The 14,479-nt window shown below is 33.5% G+C and overlaps 1 protein-coding gene across 1 annotated transcript; it reads left to right on the forward strand.

Moving 5' to 3' along the window:
* Positions 1-3,579: 3,579 nt before the first annotated feature.
* Positions 3,580-13,196, forward strand: LOC111088787 (leucine-rich repeat and immunoglobulin-like domain-containing nogo receptor-interacting protein 2). Its single transcript, XM_022399788.1, has 3 exons — positions 3,580-4,332; positions 4,639-4,787; positions 12,949-13,196. The coding sequence occupies exons 1-3, from the start codon at positions 3,644-3,646 to the stop codon at positions 13,092-13,094; spliced, it is 984 nt and encodes a 327-aa protein (XP_022255496.1). The 5' UTR covers positions 3,580-3,643; the 3' UTR covers positions 13,095-13,196.
* The last annotated feature ends 1,283 nt before the right edge of the window (positions 13,197-14,479 follow it).

A 14,479-nucleotide genomic window follows, 5' to 3' on the forward strand; every position in this document is an offset into this window, starting at 1 on the left:
TATTACCTTTCACAAAACATGATATACAATTAGCATCTAATGAAGTCATTAGGGATTTAATAACAAAAGAAAAAAGGAAAAGGAACATTATCTAACAGACCTTTTTACAATTTTTACTTCCACGACCAATTCAATATAAAAAATTGGTCAAACAATATGGCTGATATCAATTATTTTGTACACAGAGTACTCCAGCAGCAGGAGAATTACGTTACATTAAAATGATTTTAATTATTTTCAATCTAACAAATCATATTAAATTTCTGGCGTATTGTAATTTATAAGTGTTCTTGCCTATTCAAAGAACACTGTTTCCTTTCACTTTTTAACCAGGAGAGTTGAATATGAAATCTACTAGTAGTCCAGCATACAGGAAACTGCGCCTTTAAGAATTATTGCTGTAATGATAAAATATATGTAGAAGACATACAATACGCATGTGATCCATAAGCTTAGTTCAACTTTGCAACCGCTACTCTTGCATTGAAGTTAAAAGCAGCGGATAAACAGAGCATATGGTTTTTTGTTTGTTTGTTGAATTTCGTGCAAAACTATTCGAGGGCTAACTGCGCTAACTTTCCTTAATTTAGAAGTGGTAAACTGAAGGAAAAGCAACTAACCAATACCACCCACCGTTAACTCTAAGGCTACTCTAATCGAAAAGTAGGATTTACCTTCACATTATAACGCCATTATGGTTGAAATGGTGAGCATGTTCGGTGATGGGATTCAAATCCGAGGTCTGCAGATTGCGACTGGAGCGCACTAACTACCATCCAAGCCTAGAGCATATGAATTGTTGAAAAGTACAACTGTATGTCTACAAAAACATACAATGCTTGAATTCCGTAAAGTTGAGCAATTAGCAATATTAAAAAAAGTGAACGTTATGGTCTTGAAGTTTTCTTATTATTAAGCTATGATGATAAGAAAGTGCATTTCCATTTATTTTATTTGTGTTTGTAATGTTCAAAACAATATAAACACTTACCCAGTGAATCATGTAAATCATAGTTCATTTACTATGGTTCTGACCCTATCTAATTTTTAAGCCTTTTTTTTAAACCATTTAAGCATTAAGTTATTTGTGGCCATGCCTTTGTTGGTTGCAGAATCCCTAGTTATATAGCAATTGCAACAGGAAATGTAAACAAAAATGACATCAATAATGCAATTAAACCCACTAATTATAACAGACAAAAGCAGAAAATTACTCCATATGATGCAATATAGAGAACCCCACCAGTAGTGAACAATATAAAAAGCACGTCGTCAGTAATTTGAAGATTGAACAATGCGTAATTGTTAGTTTATCAAACCAAAAAACCATCATTATTCGGTGCTTGATCAACATAATAATAGGCTGTTCTTACATTTTGTGAATTTTCGCTGCAACTGATATAACAAAATATTTTCATTAAGTTTAAAATCCACTTTTCCTGCCAATATGCTGTTGTCAAAACTACTGGGGTTAATCATATTGTATTAAAAACGATTTCTAGGTCCCATTCATCAACTGAAGTTGGTTCATTCATCGTTAATAGTGCTCAGTCTGATGGTCATGATTGCTTAGTCTCTAAATTGCTATTGTAAAACATAAAACCAATCTAAGACTAAACATCTTGACAAAATTTCCACAGAACATCCACTGTACGTGAATCAGCTTCCAGTACCATGCAGTTTTTAGCAGCAGATCAAAGAAAGTTCATGAAAGCTGAGTAGAAGGACTTGACATCTACTTGTTATCAAACTGGATTGCTGTGACTCCAGTTTCTTCGACCATCTTTCTCACAGCCGTTAGTTTCACTATTTGGATTGGAGCTTTAAATCCTTGCTTATCATTTTGTTAACTGTAGCAGAAGATGTGCTTTCTATTTATTTTTATTTTTTTGCGTGTGATTTTCTTGAACGGGGGGTGTAGGAGATAAAGGTTTCTCTTTTTCAACCACAGCTTTCTCTTTGCGAGACTGAGAACGTTGTTCTAGAATGGCTTGGGAACGTAGTTTCAGAGCCTTTTGCTACCGTAAACAATCTGCTCTGAAAACCTTTCCACTTTCGTGGAGAAAATTGAAGGCTCCCTTCGAAATGTTATGTCCCTTGGCTCTACGTCATTTAAACTTCTTGGCATATAATTATCCCTTTTACAGAAAGGTTTGCTTGTTTCAGAGATTTATGCAAAGCTACACAAGGGCTAGTAGAACTAGCTGTTCCTAGTATTGAACAATCACCACTAACTTTTGCTACTGTAAGCTAATAGATGGGATCATCATTCTTATAACACAACTACACCGCCAAGATGTGGAGAGCAATTTTTTGGAACAGGATAAGAACAATGGACCATCAGATTCGCATTCTGGCCCTCTAATCAATTGGCCACACGAGGTATGGGGTATGGTATAAATTATACAGTCATAAACTACCCCCTAGTAGAGTTGTAAACCGAACGCTCGAGAATCTATAAGGAACCTAATTTATTGGTAATAAACATATTGCCGGTGGCGCTACAACTCGAGTCTGCAGTGACATGACACTGAATTTAGCATATGAAAATCGCTCTTATAAAGTGCAATTAAGTCCGAGCATAAATCTGCACTATTAATATTTAACGTTATGCAGTGTTCTTTTTCGCCTTTTCTATGCAGTTGAGTTTGTTTGATATTAAGCACAAAGCTACAAAATGGACTATCTGTACTATGCCCCTCACAAGTATCGAAACTCGGTTTTGAACCCTCAAACTTACCGCTGAAACAACTGGGGGCAATAGTTGAGTATTCTCTCCTTAGAAAAAACAAAACTTTTGACAGTTGAAGAAAGAGTAGTTTTATTCTTCACGTATACCCCATCATTTGTTTGTTTTCCGACATTCGCACAAAATTATAAAAGAGATAATAGCGTTAGCCGTCCCTAATCAACAGCACTCCCCGCCAACTCTTGAGTTATTCTAATTGAAGTAACGCATCCTATTCATGTGACTGTACTATTGGATAATACAATAAAGAACATACTAACTACTCGACCTGACGTTCTTCTAATTATTGTTAAATGTGTTTTCCCTACAAAGTTCTAAAAATAATGCATTTATTTATCATCATATTCCTTATATGAAAAATAACACATTTATTTTCATTGAATCGAATTTATGAAAGTCATATCAATTTCTTTTTGACATGTGGGATAATAACATATGGTGGTTGTATCTCTTCGTCTCAGGTACGAAGTACATATAAAACAGTCAACGTCTGGGTGTTGATGTTTTTAATGAACAATGAGATAAGAGACAGATGGTAGTCTTATTAACATACAAAGTACAAGGTCGGAAAATGGGCATTCAAAATATATTCCTTCGATATAATAAATAGCACCCACTATTTCTACTCGAAATTATTTAGAATTTCCTCCTTTTCCCTAATATATATAGATGTATATATACATTTGTTCTCAAACTTAGCAGCCTAAACATCATAGTCGAATAATAAAAATAATATTTTTTTACGAAGAGATACACCGTTTCATTAATCCATTAGCACACCTACCTACTTTGTTCCCTAGACAAGGTATACTTCACACAATTTATCATTACGTCTGAGATCAGGTTCATTAGCTTTATGTCAGCAGGTTATTTCAAGCTAGGGAAGCTAATACTATGCCAAACATGAGATTAAAAATAACATTTTTCACGTGTATATTAATTTTTACGTACCAAATTAATGTTACAAAACAATTTGGGAATGAATGTCCATCTCCTGAAGATATATATCCTTGTGAATGTGAGAGAAGACACGGTGACAAGACCTACTTAGTCTGCAAAGAACTTTTTGTCTCTCGAGATCTTGAGATCGCTTTAAAAGCAAGTCAAAAAGTCGATCTTTATGGGTTGTCGATCCAAGACTCTACTATTCAATATCTACCAAGCGATGAATTTGATGGAACATTATTTGAAGAGTTTGAGTTGAAGAATACGGGTCTAACTGCTATAACCGATGGGGAACATGCTTTTAAAGGACTCGAAGATCGATTGAAGTATATTGAAATTCGAGATTGTCGGTTCTTAAACAGTTGGTCTTGGAAAGCATTTTCCAAGATAAATTCTCTGCGACTCCTTCAGTTTATTGGAGGAGACTTACGAACTCTATCAAGTGACTTCTCCATTCTTTCTCGTAATAAAATGCTTGCCACTGTAAATATGAATTTGAATGAAATTAGAAGTCTCGATAAACACGTTTTCTCACAATTCCCTATGCTTTTAGACATCTATCTTCAAGGGAACAAAATAGAAACCATCGAAAGGAGCATGTTTCCAAACCCAGCGCAATTGTCGTTCATGAATTTCGCGTAAGAATTCTTCTTAGTAAAACTTCATGTTTCTAAGAGTTGTATTATGAGTTCAAAATTAGATTTACAACCATTTTATAATTATTAAATTAAGTAAACAGTATCTAATATTAAAATCTATGAAATATATATTTAATTTCTAATACAGGGAAAATTGTTCTATAAAATTTTCCATTTATGTTTAATCATAACTATCTCTAGATTTAATTTAATGCCAAATCAACATCATGGCTGTACTTTCAAAACAGTGATTTCGCTCTTTATTCAACTGACTGTTGTAATTTTTTGTTGTTGTTGTTTTTATAGATCGAACAAAATTAGCCGTCTACCTGATGACGTATTCTCCAACATGCCACGACTAAGAATAGTCTTACTGTACGATAACCAACTAACAACCTTATCAGAAGTAACATTTAAACCAATATGGAATCAATTAATTCAGATATCCCTGGAAAGTAAGTGTTATAGTTTAAAAATAATGTAAGTACTTTTTCCAAATTTAAAAATATTTTCACAAACTTTTGCTTACTGACGCTGTTTGAACGCTTTTCCTCACATTTTTTTGTAGCCCCAGGTGGCACAGCAACAAGTCTGAGGGCTTTTCACGCTAAAAACCGAGTTTTGATACCCGCAACTGACAGTGCACAGACTTCCCATTGCGTTGTTTTGCGCTTAACAACAAACACTCGCATTGTTATCCAGATTTACAAACGAAAGACACAATGCAAAGATACCCGAAACCTTCAAATTACATAAAGGTTTCAACTCGTGAAGAAAATTTATTTACTTGTCCTACATTACTTCATTAATACTTCTGATAGTCGATAGCACCCTTTTGATATGTAATGCAGTATAAATATGTGCTGGCTGTTCTTTTTCTAAAGAAACTTTCTATAAGATTTATATTGATGGAGCCCCCCAGTGGCACAGCCGTATGTCTGCGGAGTTACAACGCTAAAATCCGGGTTTCAATACCCGTGGTGGGCAGAGCACAGATAGCCCATTGTGTAGCTTTGTGCTTAATTCCAATAAACAAACAATTATATTGATAGAATATTTACGTTTACTGTAATCTTCAAATATATTAATTTCTGGAATTATATGACCTTAAAATTCACTTCAAATAAGATTTATATCGGTTTCTTAATGAAACAGTCTCCTGCTTTTTACAGAAGCATTATAACACGCGCTTCACAATCAATGCTTTCTTTATCGCTCCTCTTTTTGTATTGATCAGAATTTGATTATGATAATAGAATTACTGTGGTAGTTGCGTAAAATCTATGATAAGTTATTTTTTCACTATTCCTTTCTTGAGTAAGAACGTATTGGTACAAAAGAACAGAGAAATGACGGAATGATTTTTGATAGCTCAGTAAATAAACTATAACTCCAAAAAAATCGAAGTTTCGTACGACAGAGAAACAAACAACGTACATGATTCAACTGTTTCAAACATGTTTAAAAGCACAAACAATTGAGGAATAATACTTGTCTTGTTAATTATTTAGACACACACATTCTTGTGAAAGACCATGTTCAAGTTTTAGAGTTTTTGTATAAATGTATTATATATATATTTGAGTTTTTTTACCAGAATGATAACATTAAATTCCAATCTTCTCTCGTTGCTTAGTTATTTCTACCTATCAACGTATTTGTTTTTTGTTTTGTTTCTGCAGTCTTCAAGTACCGAAAATCGCCGTGATACAAAACTAAACAACTTGTTTTCAAAATACAAAATTGACACATTGTTAAAATAAATAATGCTAGTTGTATCTAAAGAAAACTATCTACTTCTGGTAGTCAATAGCACTCTCTTAATATATAATGCAATATAAATATGTACTGGCTGTTCTTTTTCTAAAAAAAAACTAGTTGTATCTAAAGAAAACTGTCTACTTCGAATCAAGCGATAGCCTCACAAGCAAAAGAAGATAATACAACCATAGGATTCTGTTAATTTCGTCTGTCGTGGCATGTGATGATTTTTTAAGACATGAGACATGGTATATTGAGGAATTATGGACCCGAGCCTCTTCGGTAGCGGCGAACAACAAACAAAGACTAGTTTAAACATGATTATAGAATACAGTAAAAAATCCTGTAATTAAAATTGGTATCAGTGTTATTGTAATTTAATACCTAATTAATTACTCATTAAGAGAATATATTTTACCAAACTGCCCATCATACACCATTAGCTTATGAATAGAATTGAATGTATGTATATTCTATATAAGTATCGTGGAAAATACGTTCTTCCATTCCATTTCATTTCTTTCGTTCTCACTGTACACCTCATTTCTTCTTTCTTTTCTTTCACACTCGTGCTCTCTCTGCTTTTCTTCGCACTTTTACCCATCTCTTCCGTCTTTTGTTCTTACCTCATTTTTCTACTTGTCATCACTTGGTCAACGAGCTCTAACGGCCCGCCAGTCCCCCCTTCGGACTGGAATGAAATGATGATGGTAGGAAAATAAATGTTATATGTTACATTATTATAACATACAATTAATATCAGATTCACTTTCTTACAACCAATAATCTCTAACACTTGCTATTCGCTTCTTACTAATGTAAAAATACTAAATCGTTTTCGTATTTGTCTGTTAATTAATGATAAATTAGCTTTGCTTCAATTAATGTATAATTTATCTGATGACTTGGTGGGCGCTAGTTTAATTAAGAGGGAGTCTGACCTAGTATTTAGTGTGCTGGACTTGCTGATCGGATGGTTCATGGTTTGACCTGCAACATGCCACTGAACAAGCTTCGTAGTTTCAATTGTGAAATATTATAACTGTCAGAGTTAATCCCGTTATTCGTAGTCAGCGGGTGTTGCTGATTGACTACCCTTCGTCTGGCCACAGTTTTAAATTGTTTATTTATTTGTCTTTAAGTGCAACTCTGCACAATGAGGTAACAAACCTTAATTTTTAGCGTTGTAAGCCCTTGATCTTACAGCTAAATCATCTGCAGACCACAGTTCTAAATTAAAGATGTCTATGCCTGAACTTTAGGATCTCCCATTGTCTAGCCGTTTAGCCCATGTGAAATACAAAACTAGGATAGATAAATATAATTTTGTTCTGTACACCAGTGTTCATGCTATGAAAAATTATCAGAAAAACGTATTTTTGTACGTAACTTCAAGTAAGTTTATACTTTTCTTTATCTATCCTGATAGTAGCTTCCTATGATGTTTTCCATTTAGGGGTGGGGGTATTGTTAGGATACCCTCTATAGCTTTGTGCGAAAATTTCCTTTGTACCAATGGAGAAAGAAAAGGAGAGACATGTACTCTGAGATCAAATCCTGGAATTAATTTGAGTTATTAGAGAAGATGTTTTGTTTCAGTTAAAAGTTGATGTTTTTTTTTCTGCATATTCTGAAGTTGATAATTGGCACATCGTAACGTTCAGTTTTGTTTGTTCGAGAGTAAGAGCAAGCAGTTTTTCTTCTGTTTTCATTTTTGTTTACTTCACGTTTTTCTTTTCATTCATTTTTATTTTTAAAAGAAATGTTGCTTGTAACTTGTAGCGTTTACACTCAATTATTCGTAGGTGTGCAAACATTTTTGTATTTGTTATTTTGTTTTCATACCTTCGTTTTTAGTTGTCAAATATATCATACGTTACTGATGAAAGTATGAAATTACTTATATGTTTCTTTATTTAAATTCTACAAAGTGTTACAAATGGTCAACAGATAGCACCAGTAGCGATATTTATTGAGCTTTCAATGAATCAGGTTACAAACACACTTCTTTGGAACTTACCAGCTTAATATTAACCAGCGAATGATAAGATCACATAGGAAACTAATATTTTGCAGTACTACTTTTCTTAACTTATTCTATCTCATTAATTTGTAAGTTTTATGTAACTAAATATAATTTCATATTTCTTTGTTAAATATGCATATTTGCCTATAACATAATTATAACACTAAACAAGCCTTAATAATAAAAAACGTAGCACCGCATAAACAAAATAAAATCACCATAACACAGGCTATAATGTGGGATACCAATTGTGTGTTAGTCTTTGGAGGCGACTACAGAAGTAGGACCCACATAGCGGTGGGGATAAACCGTCTATCAGTCTAAACCTCTGTTCTCAAATCCAAAATATCAAGAATAAAAGAGTATAATAAGAAAATAATGACCATAAAACATGAAAGCAAGACGTAGGTGCTCAAGTCCACATCTATATCACCTTTCACTGCCTACAGCCAGTTGCGGGAAAGTGACTTCTCTCAGAAGAAAATACTATTTTGGTTATTCAGCCTTCCATTTTTATTAAGGTTTGTTTTGTGCTATAAATATGCTCTATTTCATCTTAGGCTTGGTCTTGCTGTTTTTAACGCAGTCCTTTCTTTTGATATAGATATTAACGTAACAGTTTAAATAACGTTTATGTTCACATTATATGCACATATATATTTGTATATACTACTGGTCATTACACTGAAGTCATGGTATTAACACTCAAGTTTTTAAAGCTTTATGTTCGACATATTGTATTTATATTCAGTGTAAGACTATTAGGCAAAATATGGTGATATTTGAATATAAAAACTGATTAATGAATATGTAGTACTTCCTACTTTGGCCACACTGATATTAAAACTTCGATTAGACATGAATACTAAATGTATGTCAGTACATCTCTTTTCCGAGATTTGCCGTAAATCATTTGGCTTCTTTCTTGCAATATTATTCTCCAACTTAAGTATGAGCATTAAGAGAACGAGGGGAATGGGGGAGGTACCTCTTGTTGCCTGACAGATTTTTCTCTTTCGCACGTGTAAGTACTATGTACAGCTCAGTGAAAATGTGAAATAGACAACTCCTAAGTCAGCAGATACCAACAAGATGAAATGACAAATGATTTTAACTCTAAAATTAGATTATCTATTTCCTCTTCCCCCGGCAGGACAGCGGTAAGTCTACGGACGTACAACACTAAAGTCCTAGTTTCGAATCCCAAGGTGGTTTGCTCTAAAAACAGAACAAACAAGCAAATATATTTCTTCAGTCAGGCAATGAGCATACATTGGGTAAAAAAGGCTATTAACCTTAAAGTTACAGTATCTGATATCTTAACAGGTCAAAAAAGGTTGCCTGATAAAACTTTACAATTGCCTAACGGGTGAGAAAACTTCCGTGTCTCCTGTGATGAAACAATTTGTTCATTCACTTGTTGTCTACTGTATGTGTGTAGCAGGAACTGTAATTAATGTTTTGGCAAAATACTTTTTTTTCTCTCTCTCTCTCTCTTTCCCTGAATATTATGTTGTGTATCTCGCATTAGTTGTTTAGTTTGTCCAACAGATTGTTATTCTACTTGATGAAAGTATCTCTTGCTACCTAACATTTGGTATGGCACCCACTAACACACCCGGTAGGTACGAACATTCTCGTATCCATTAATTAAAATATAATAAATTACTTCGTTTTCTCTGTTCACGAACCCAATCCATATACATACGTATATGGCAAAGCTTTCAATAGATACTAACGATCTAATACCGTTGTGTTTCATGTGACTTTTTATAAATACTGTTATGTCAAATAACCACTGATAATAGATGGTAGATACATGCAACATGTGCACTGTTAAACTGACTCAGTGATTGTGCAACTGACTCGGTGATTATGCAAGGTACAGTGTGATCACGATGAGAGTTTGTTATTTTTTGTTTGTTGGTTTCAGAATTTTTGCACAATGGGCCACATGAGCGTAGCCGTTTCTTTTCTTGCTACTCTTGTCTGAATAATTATTGGAATTTCACCATTAATCTTATGTAGAGTATCCATGGTCCCAAGGTACGTGTTTATGCGGGAACAGGACACAAACCACGGATCTAAATATTCACACTCCAGACGAATACGCTAATCACTAGATCTTGCCAAGCTCGTATTCTTAAGTTATTTGTAGTTTCATTTTGTTTTTTTATTGAGGGATTCGCTCTGACTAACCTTGTATATCTTATATGTTGAAACTCGTATCATTACGCTTGTAATATTTAATTTTACCTTCTGTAAATAATGCTTATTGAATACTTGCTAGCGTCACCATCAACTTCATTAATATCCAACAACATAATATGCAATACAAAATACTTGTTTTATATTCTCAATTCACGAAACGATTTAAAACCTACAAAGTTAACACGTTAGTTGTTTGTCTTTTTTATACTCAAAGTATATCTTACCCATTAGTATTAAATGCATGCGATACTTTCATCTGTATTATTACCACAGTGCTCCTGCGTTTTCCATGTTAGAGTGAATTTGTCTATGGAATGAATATCAGAGTTATGTTTTTATCTGAAAGTGAATGTGTTTTCATCACATTGCTGTAAAATCCTGCAATTTTTGTGTATTTGATCGTGCTATTGATATTTGCGACGTACGGTTTCTATATATAGGAACATAAGCTTTGTTCTTAAGTCTAAAATACGATATCAATGCAACACGTTTCGATTTATCGTGAATTACTAGAAAACATTCGTCAATACATGATTAAAACTTCAAAGCAAACCGAGAAAAATGGGTTTATTTATTTTCTTTTATTTGAATCATCTTTCAATTACAAACGTATAAGAAAAAGTTTTAGTAAGAAATTTCTCTGACAACTTGTCGTTATTCGCTCGGTTGAGCACAAAATCATCTGTCGATTGCCATATTAGTATATCCCTTATAGTAATCGAAACCGCACAAAAACCATTACAAGATCAACGTATTTCATGCCTTCTGACTCTGTGTGACAAAACTGCCTGAAATCCAACCCAACAATATCCGACAAAAATAATCTGGTGAACACATCTGATGACTCATGGAAATTAGTTTAATTTTTGGTAACACAAGGTAAACACCAAAAATCTGGTTAAAAACTTGGCCTATATTTCTGAAACCCGAAACAAAAATAATTGCAGAACATGGCACATAACTAAGTCGAAGATTAGACTAAATCAAGTTTGTTCATCACACGGCATTGTTCTTTAAAGGTAATGATCAACTAGTTGTCACTTCATTAAAAAAAAATACCGTATACGTTGAACTAAGAGAATGCATTGGTGTTTCGTGGTAACACTTACTGTTACATCAGTTTACGGCAGCCTCGAACTAAGAAACCTGTTTCTCAGTCTATAAAACTGCTGTACTGTTGATCAGTTACGTGAATGAATGTACTATATGAATTACAAACGTATCTTAGACTTGTGAGGAACGTAATCTTGCACTTAGCTACTAAAGTAGCATACTTGCAAAGAAATTCAATCTGGATTCGACATGATAGAATAGAACTTGAGACATGAAGTTGTTAACAATTAGGATAGAAAATTATCGTTAGCTCTAAGACAAGTGAAATGAGACTAATTGATCATTAGAGCAAGTCGAAATTTTGTTTGACTTCTGAGAAGGTACTGATTAGAATACTTTTGACAGTTCTTATTCGAACATAAAAATCACTTTAGAACGTATCACGAATTTGTTTGTTTGTTTAGGATCTTCGTATAAACCTACCCAAGAGCTATCTGAGCATAGCCGTTCCTAATTTTGAGCTAATAGACTACAGAGAAGACACTTAATCAACAGTACACACCGCCAATTCTTGAAGTTATTTTGTCTCACTAAATAGTCAGATTTCATGGTTACTCTGATAATGCACCCATGGCAACGAGACGGGAACCATGAATCTCCGGACCCACAGTCCAGGCACGCTAACGGCTAGGCGACGCCTGGCTCAAAGTCTCATGGATATGTTTAAGATTGTTTTTACTATTTTTAGACTTAAATAAACAAGAAAACCAACCCAACAAATTTTCTTATGTATTTTATAAATATAATATAAATATATATATATATATCATAAAAATAACAGTGTTGATGGTAAAATAATTAGAAAACATATTTAAAATTCAGAAAAATTATCAATTTTCGTATATAGCTACTTAACGGCTATCTGCGCTAGCTGTCTCTAATATAGAACTGATAGACTACAAGCACGGTAGCTAGTCAACATTAACCACCTTAAAAAGAATGTGTCATTTCTATGGGATTTTGAAAATTATAAATCCCTAACTTAGATGTGCTTCTACTACCTCCCCTTTGCTGTGGTTCAACAATAAGCTCGAATTCTTATGACGCTAAAATTTGAAGATGAAATCTGTCATAAGCACGTGCAAATGGTTCATCGTGCAGCTTCGTGGTAAAAACAAAACAAACGATTGAATAAGTTTCTCATAAACAGAATAATAATTATTTAAAAATTTGTTTCAGTACAATCATTTGGTCACAAAACTAATATTTTGCCTACCAGGTATGATCTTTAACTAACAAGTTATATGAGATATCTTTTGTACATCAACAACAGATGGAGCATTTATTGAGCTTAAAGATAATGACAACTTTATCGCACTCTTGAAAATAAAATTTTTGGCCGTTTATCTCAACCACATTATTTATGTTAAACTTCTCCTTGTTTTCCTTTTTTACTCTTTTCGAAATTTCAATAAGGATCCCTTTAAACTTGTCCATTATTAAATCTGCACATAGAAAAAGATGACCCTGAGCTGAAAATTATGTTCTTTTTTTTTTCCACTTAGATAACGATATCATCTGTGATTGTCGTTTGATATGGATCGTTGACAACCAAGGTGGACCTCGGAAAGTCGAGGGAAATTGTAAACGTCCTGATTTTCTTGAAGGAAGAACGTTAACTTCTTTGAACGAGAGAGATCTCCACTGTTAAAATTAAGCTCTTCAATTTTTTTACGCATATTAAAAAAATGATGCACAGCTTTCTGTACGATTAATATCTTTCCACTGATAAATTCTGTTATTTGGCAAAAAATTACGTACCTTTTAATTTAACTTTTAATTTTTCATTTATATGAAAAAAAAGTCTTACTTTATCCTATGAAACTCCAAAAATGTTATAAAACACCTATTAGTTTCCAAATTACCCTCATGTAATAATTCCTAAATTAAACCATGTAAGGAACATTGGTTATGGAACCCATAATCCTTGTTCTTAATATCTAAAAAAATACCTTAGGTGTGAAAAAAATGGTGCAGCCAAAACAGGATTGAGCGTATGACTTAAAGGAATGAAATCAAAATTGGTGGCCAAAATTGTTTGCTACACTTATAGCATTAACAAGAATTTTACAATAAATATTCATTAATTAGTTAACCAGGCCGTGTTTTTTGTTCAACTTGGAGCATGATTGTTCGTAAATCAATGAATAATGAATAATAACCGTTCACCTGTTTAATTTTTTTGAAAACTTGAGCTATAAACTGCTAATCTTGTTTGCTTGGCTTAACCAATACTTATGTATCTGCACGTGCTTTCACCCGATAGTTTATTTTTCTGCTATAAATCAACCGTCTTTAATTCGAATGGCAAGGAATCAGAAACGATCCACCTTTACTTTTAGGTGAAGCTATAGTAAACAACTTAAACCGATAGCTTACGTGACTTTTTTGGACAAAATTCAACGGTTTTTGTTGAAAAACTTTGTATATGTGGCTTATATATATAGACTAACTTTGACTGAAACCTAATTATAGGTTGTAAAGATTTATAAGTGTACTAACTTTTAAAAAATCCAGGAAAATTAAGTATGTTTTTCTCTCAAATAAAGTTTACTTACTTTTGGTAAGAAGAAAAAATAGGAAGTAATTCAATCAAAATTGGAGATTTTATATCACGTGTATTTCTTAATAGATTCCCTCGAAGTTTGGTATGAGAGATAACGTTCCAATAGAGTACATCCCCCCGAAAATATGTGATAGTTTGGATTATGACAGTCCGATCCCCCCCCCCCCAGTGGCACAGTGGTATGTCTGCGAACTTACAACGATGGAAACCGGGTTTCGATACCCTGGTGGGCAGAGAACAGCTAGCCCATTGTGTAGCTTTGTGCTTAACTTAAACAGACAGAAAGTGGAAAATTGGGAAACTATTATTCCTGTTAATAACACACAGTGTGTCCTGCAGGTAGTTTTGGCCGCATGACACACTACCGTGTGTCTTGATAATAATAATGAGTCTACAAGAAATTAATGTCGCTTTTTTTAGATGAAAAACTCGAACAACTTATATATCAAAACAAAACATTTATTAAATTG

Source organism: Limulus polyphemus, unplaced genomic scaffold, assembly GCF_000517525.1.
Source record: "Limulus polyphemus unplaced genomic scaffold, Limulus_polyphemus-2.1.2 Scaffold3, whole genome shotgun sequence".
NCBI classification, from domain to species: domain Eukaryota; kingdom Metazoa; phylum Arthropoda; class Merostomata; order Xiphosura; family Limulidae; genus Limulus; species Limulus polyphemus.

Bases quoted from the DNA above. Each gene is read 5' to 3' on its own strand.
- LOC111088787 (XM_022399788.1), top strand. From the start codon at position 3,644: ATGCCAAACATGAGATTAAAAATAACATTTTTCACGTGTATATTAATT. The intron at 4,333-4,638 runs GTAAGAATTCTT...TTGTTTTTATAG, and splicing joins TTGTCGTTCATGAATTTCGC to ATCGAACAAAATTAGCCGTC. The intron at 4,788-12,948 runs GTAAGTGTTATA...TTTTCCACTTAG, and splicing joins AATTCAGATATCCCTGGAAA to ATAACGATATCATCTGTGAT.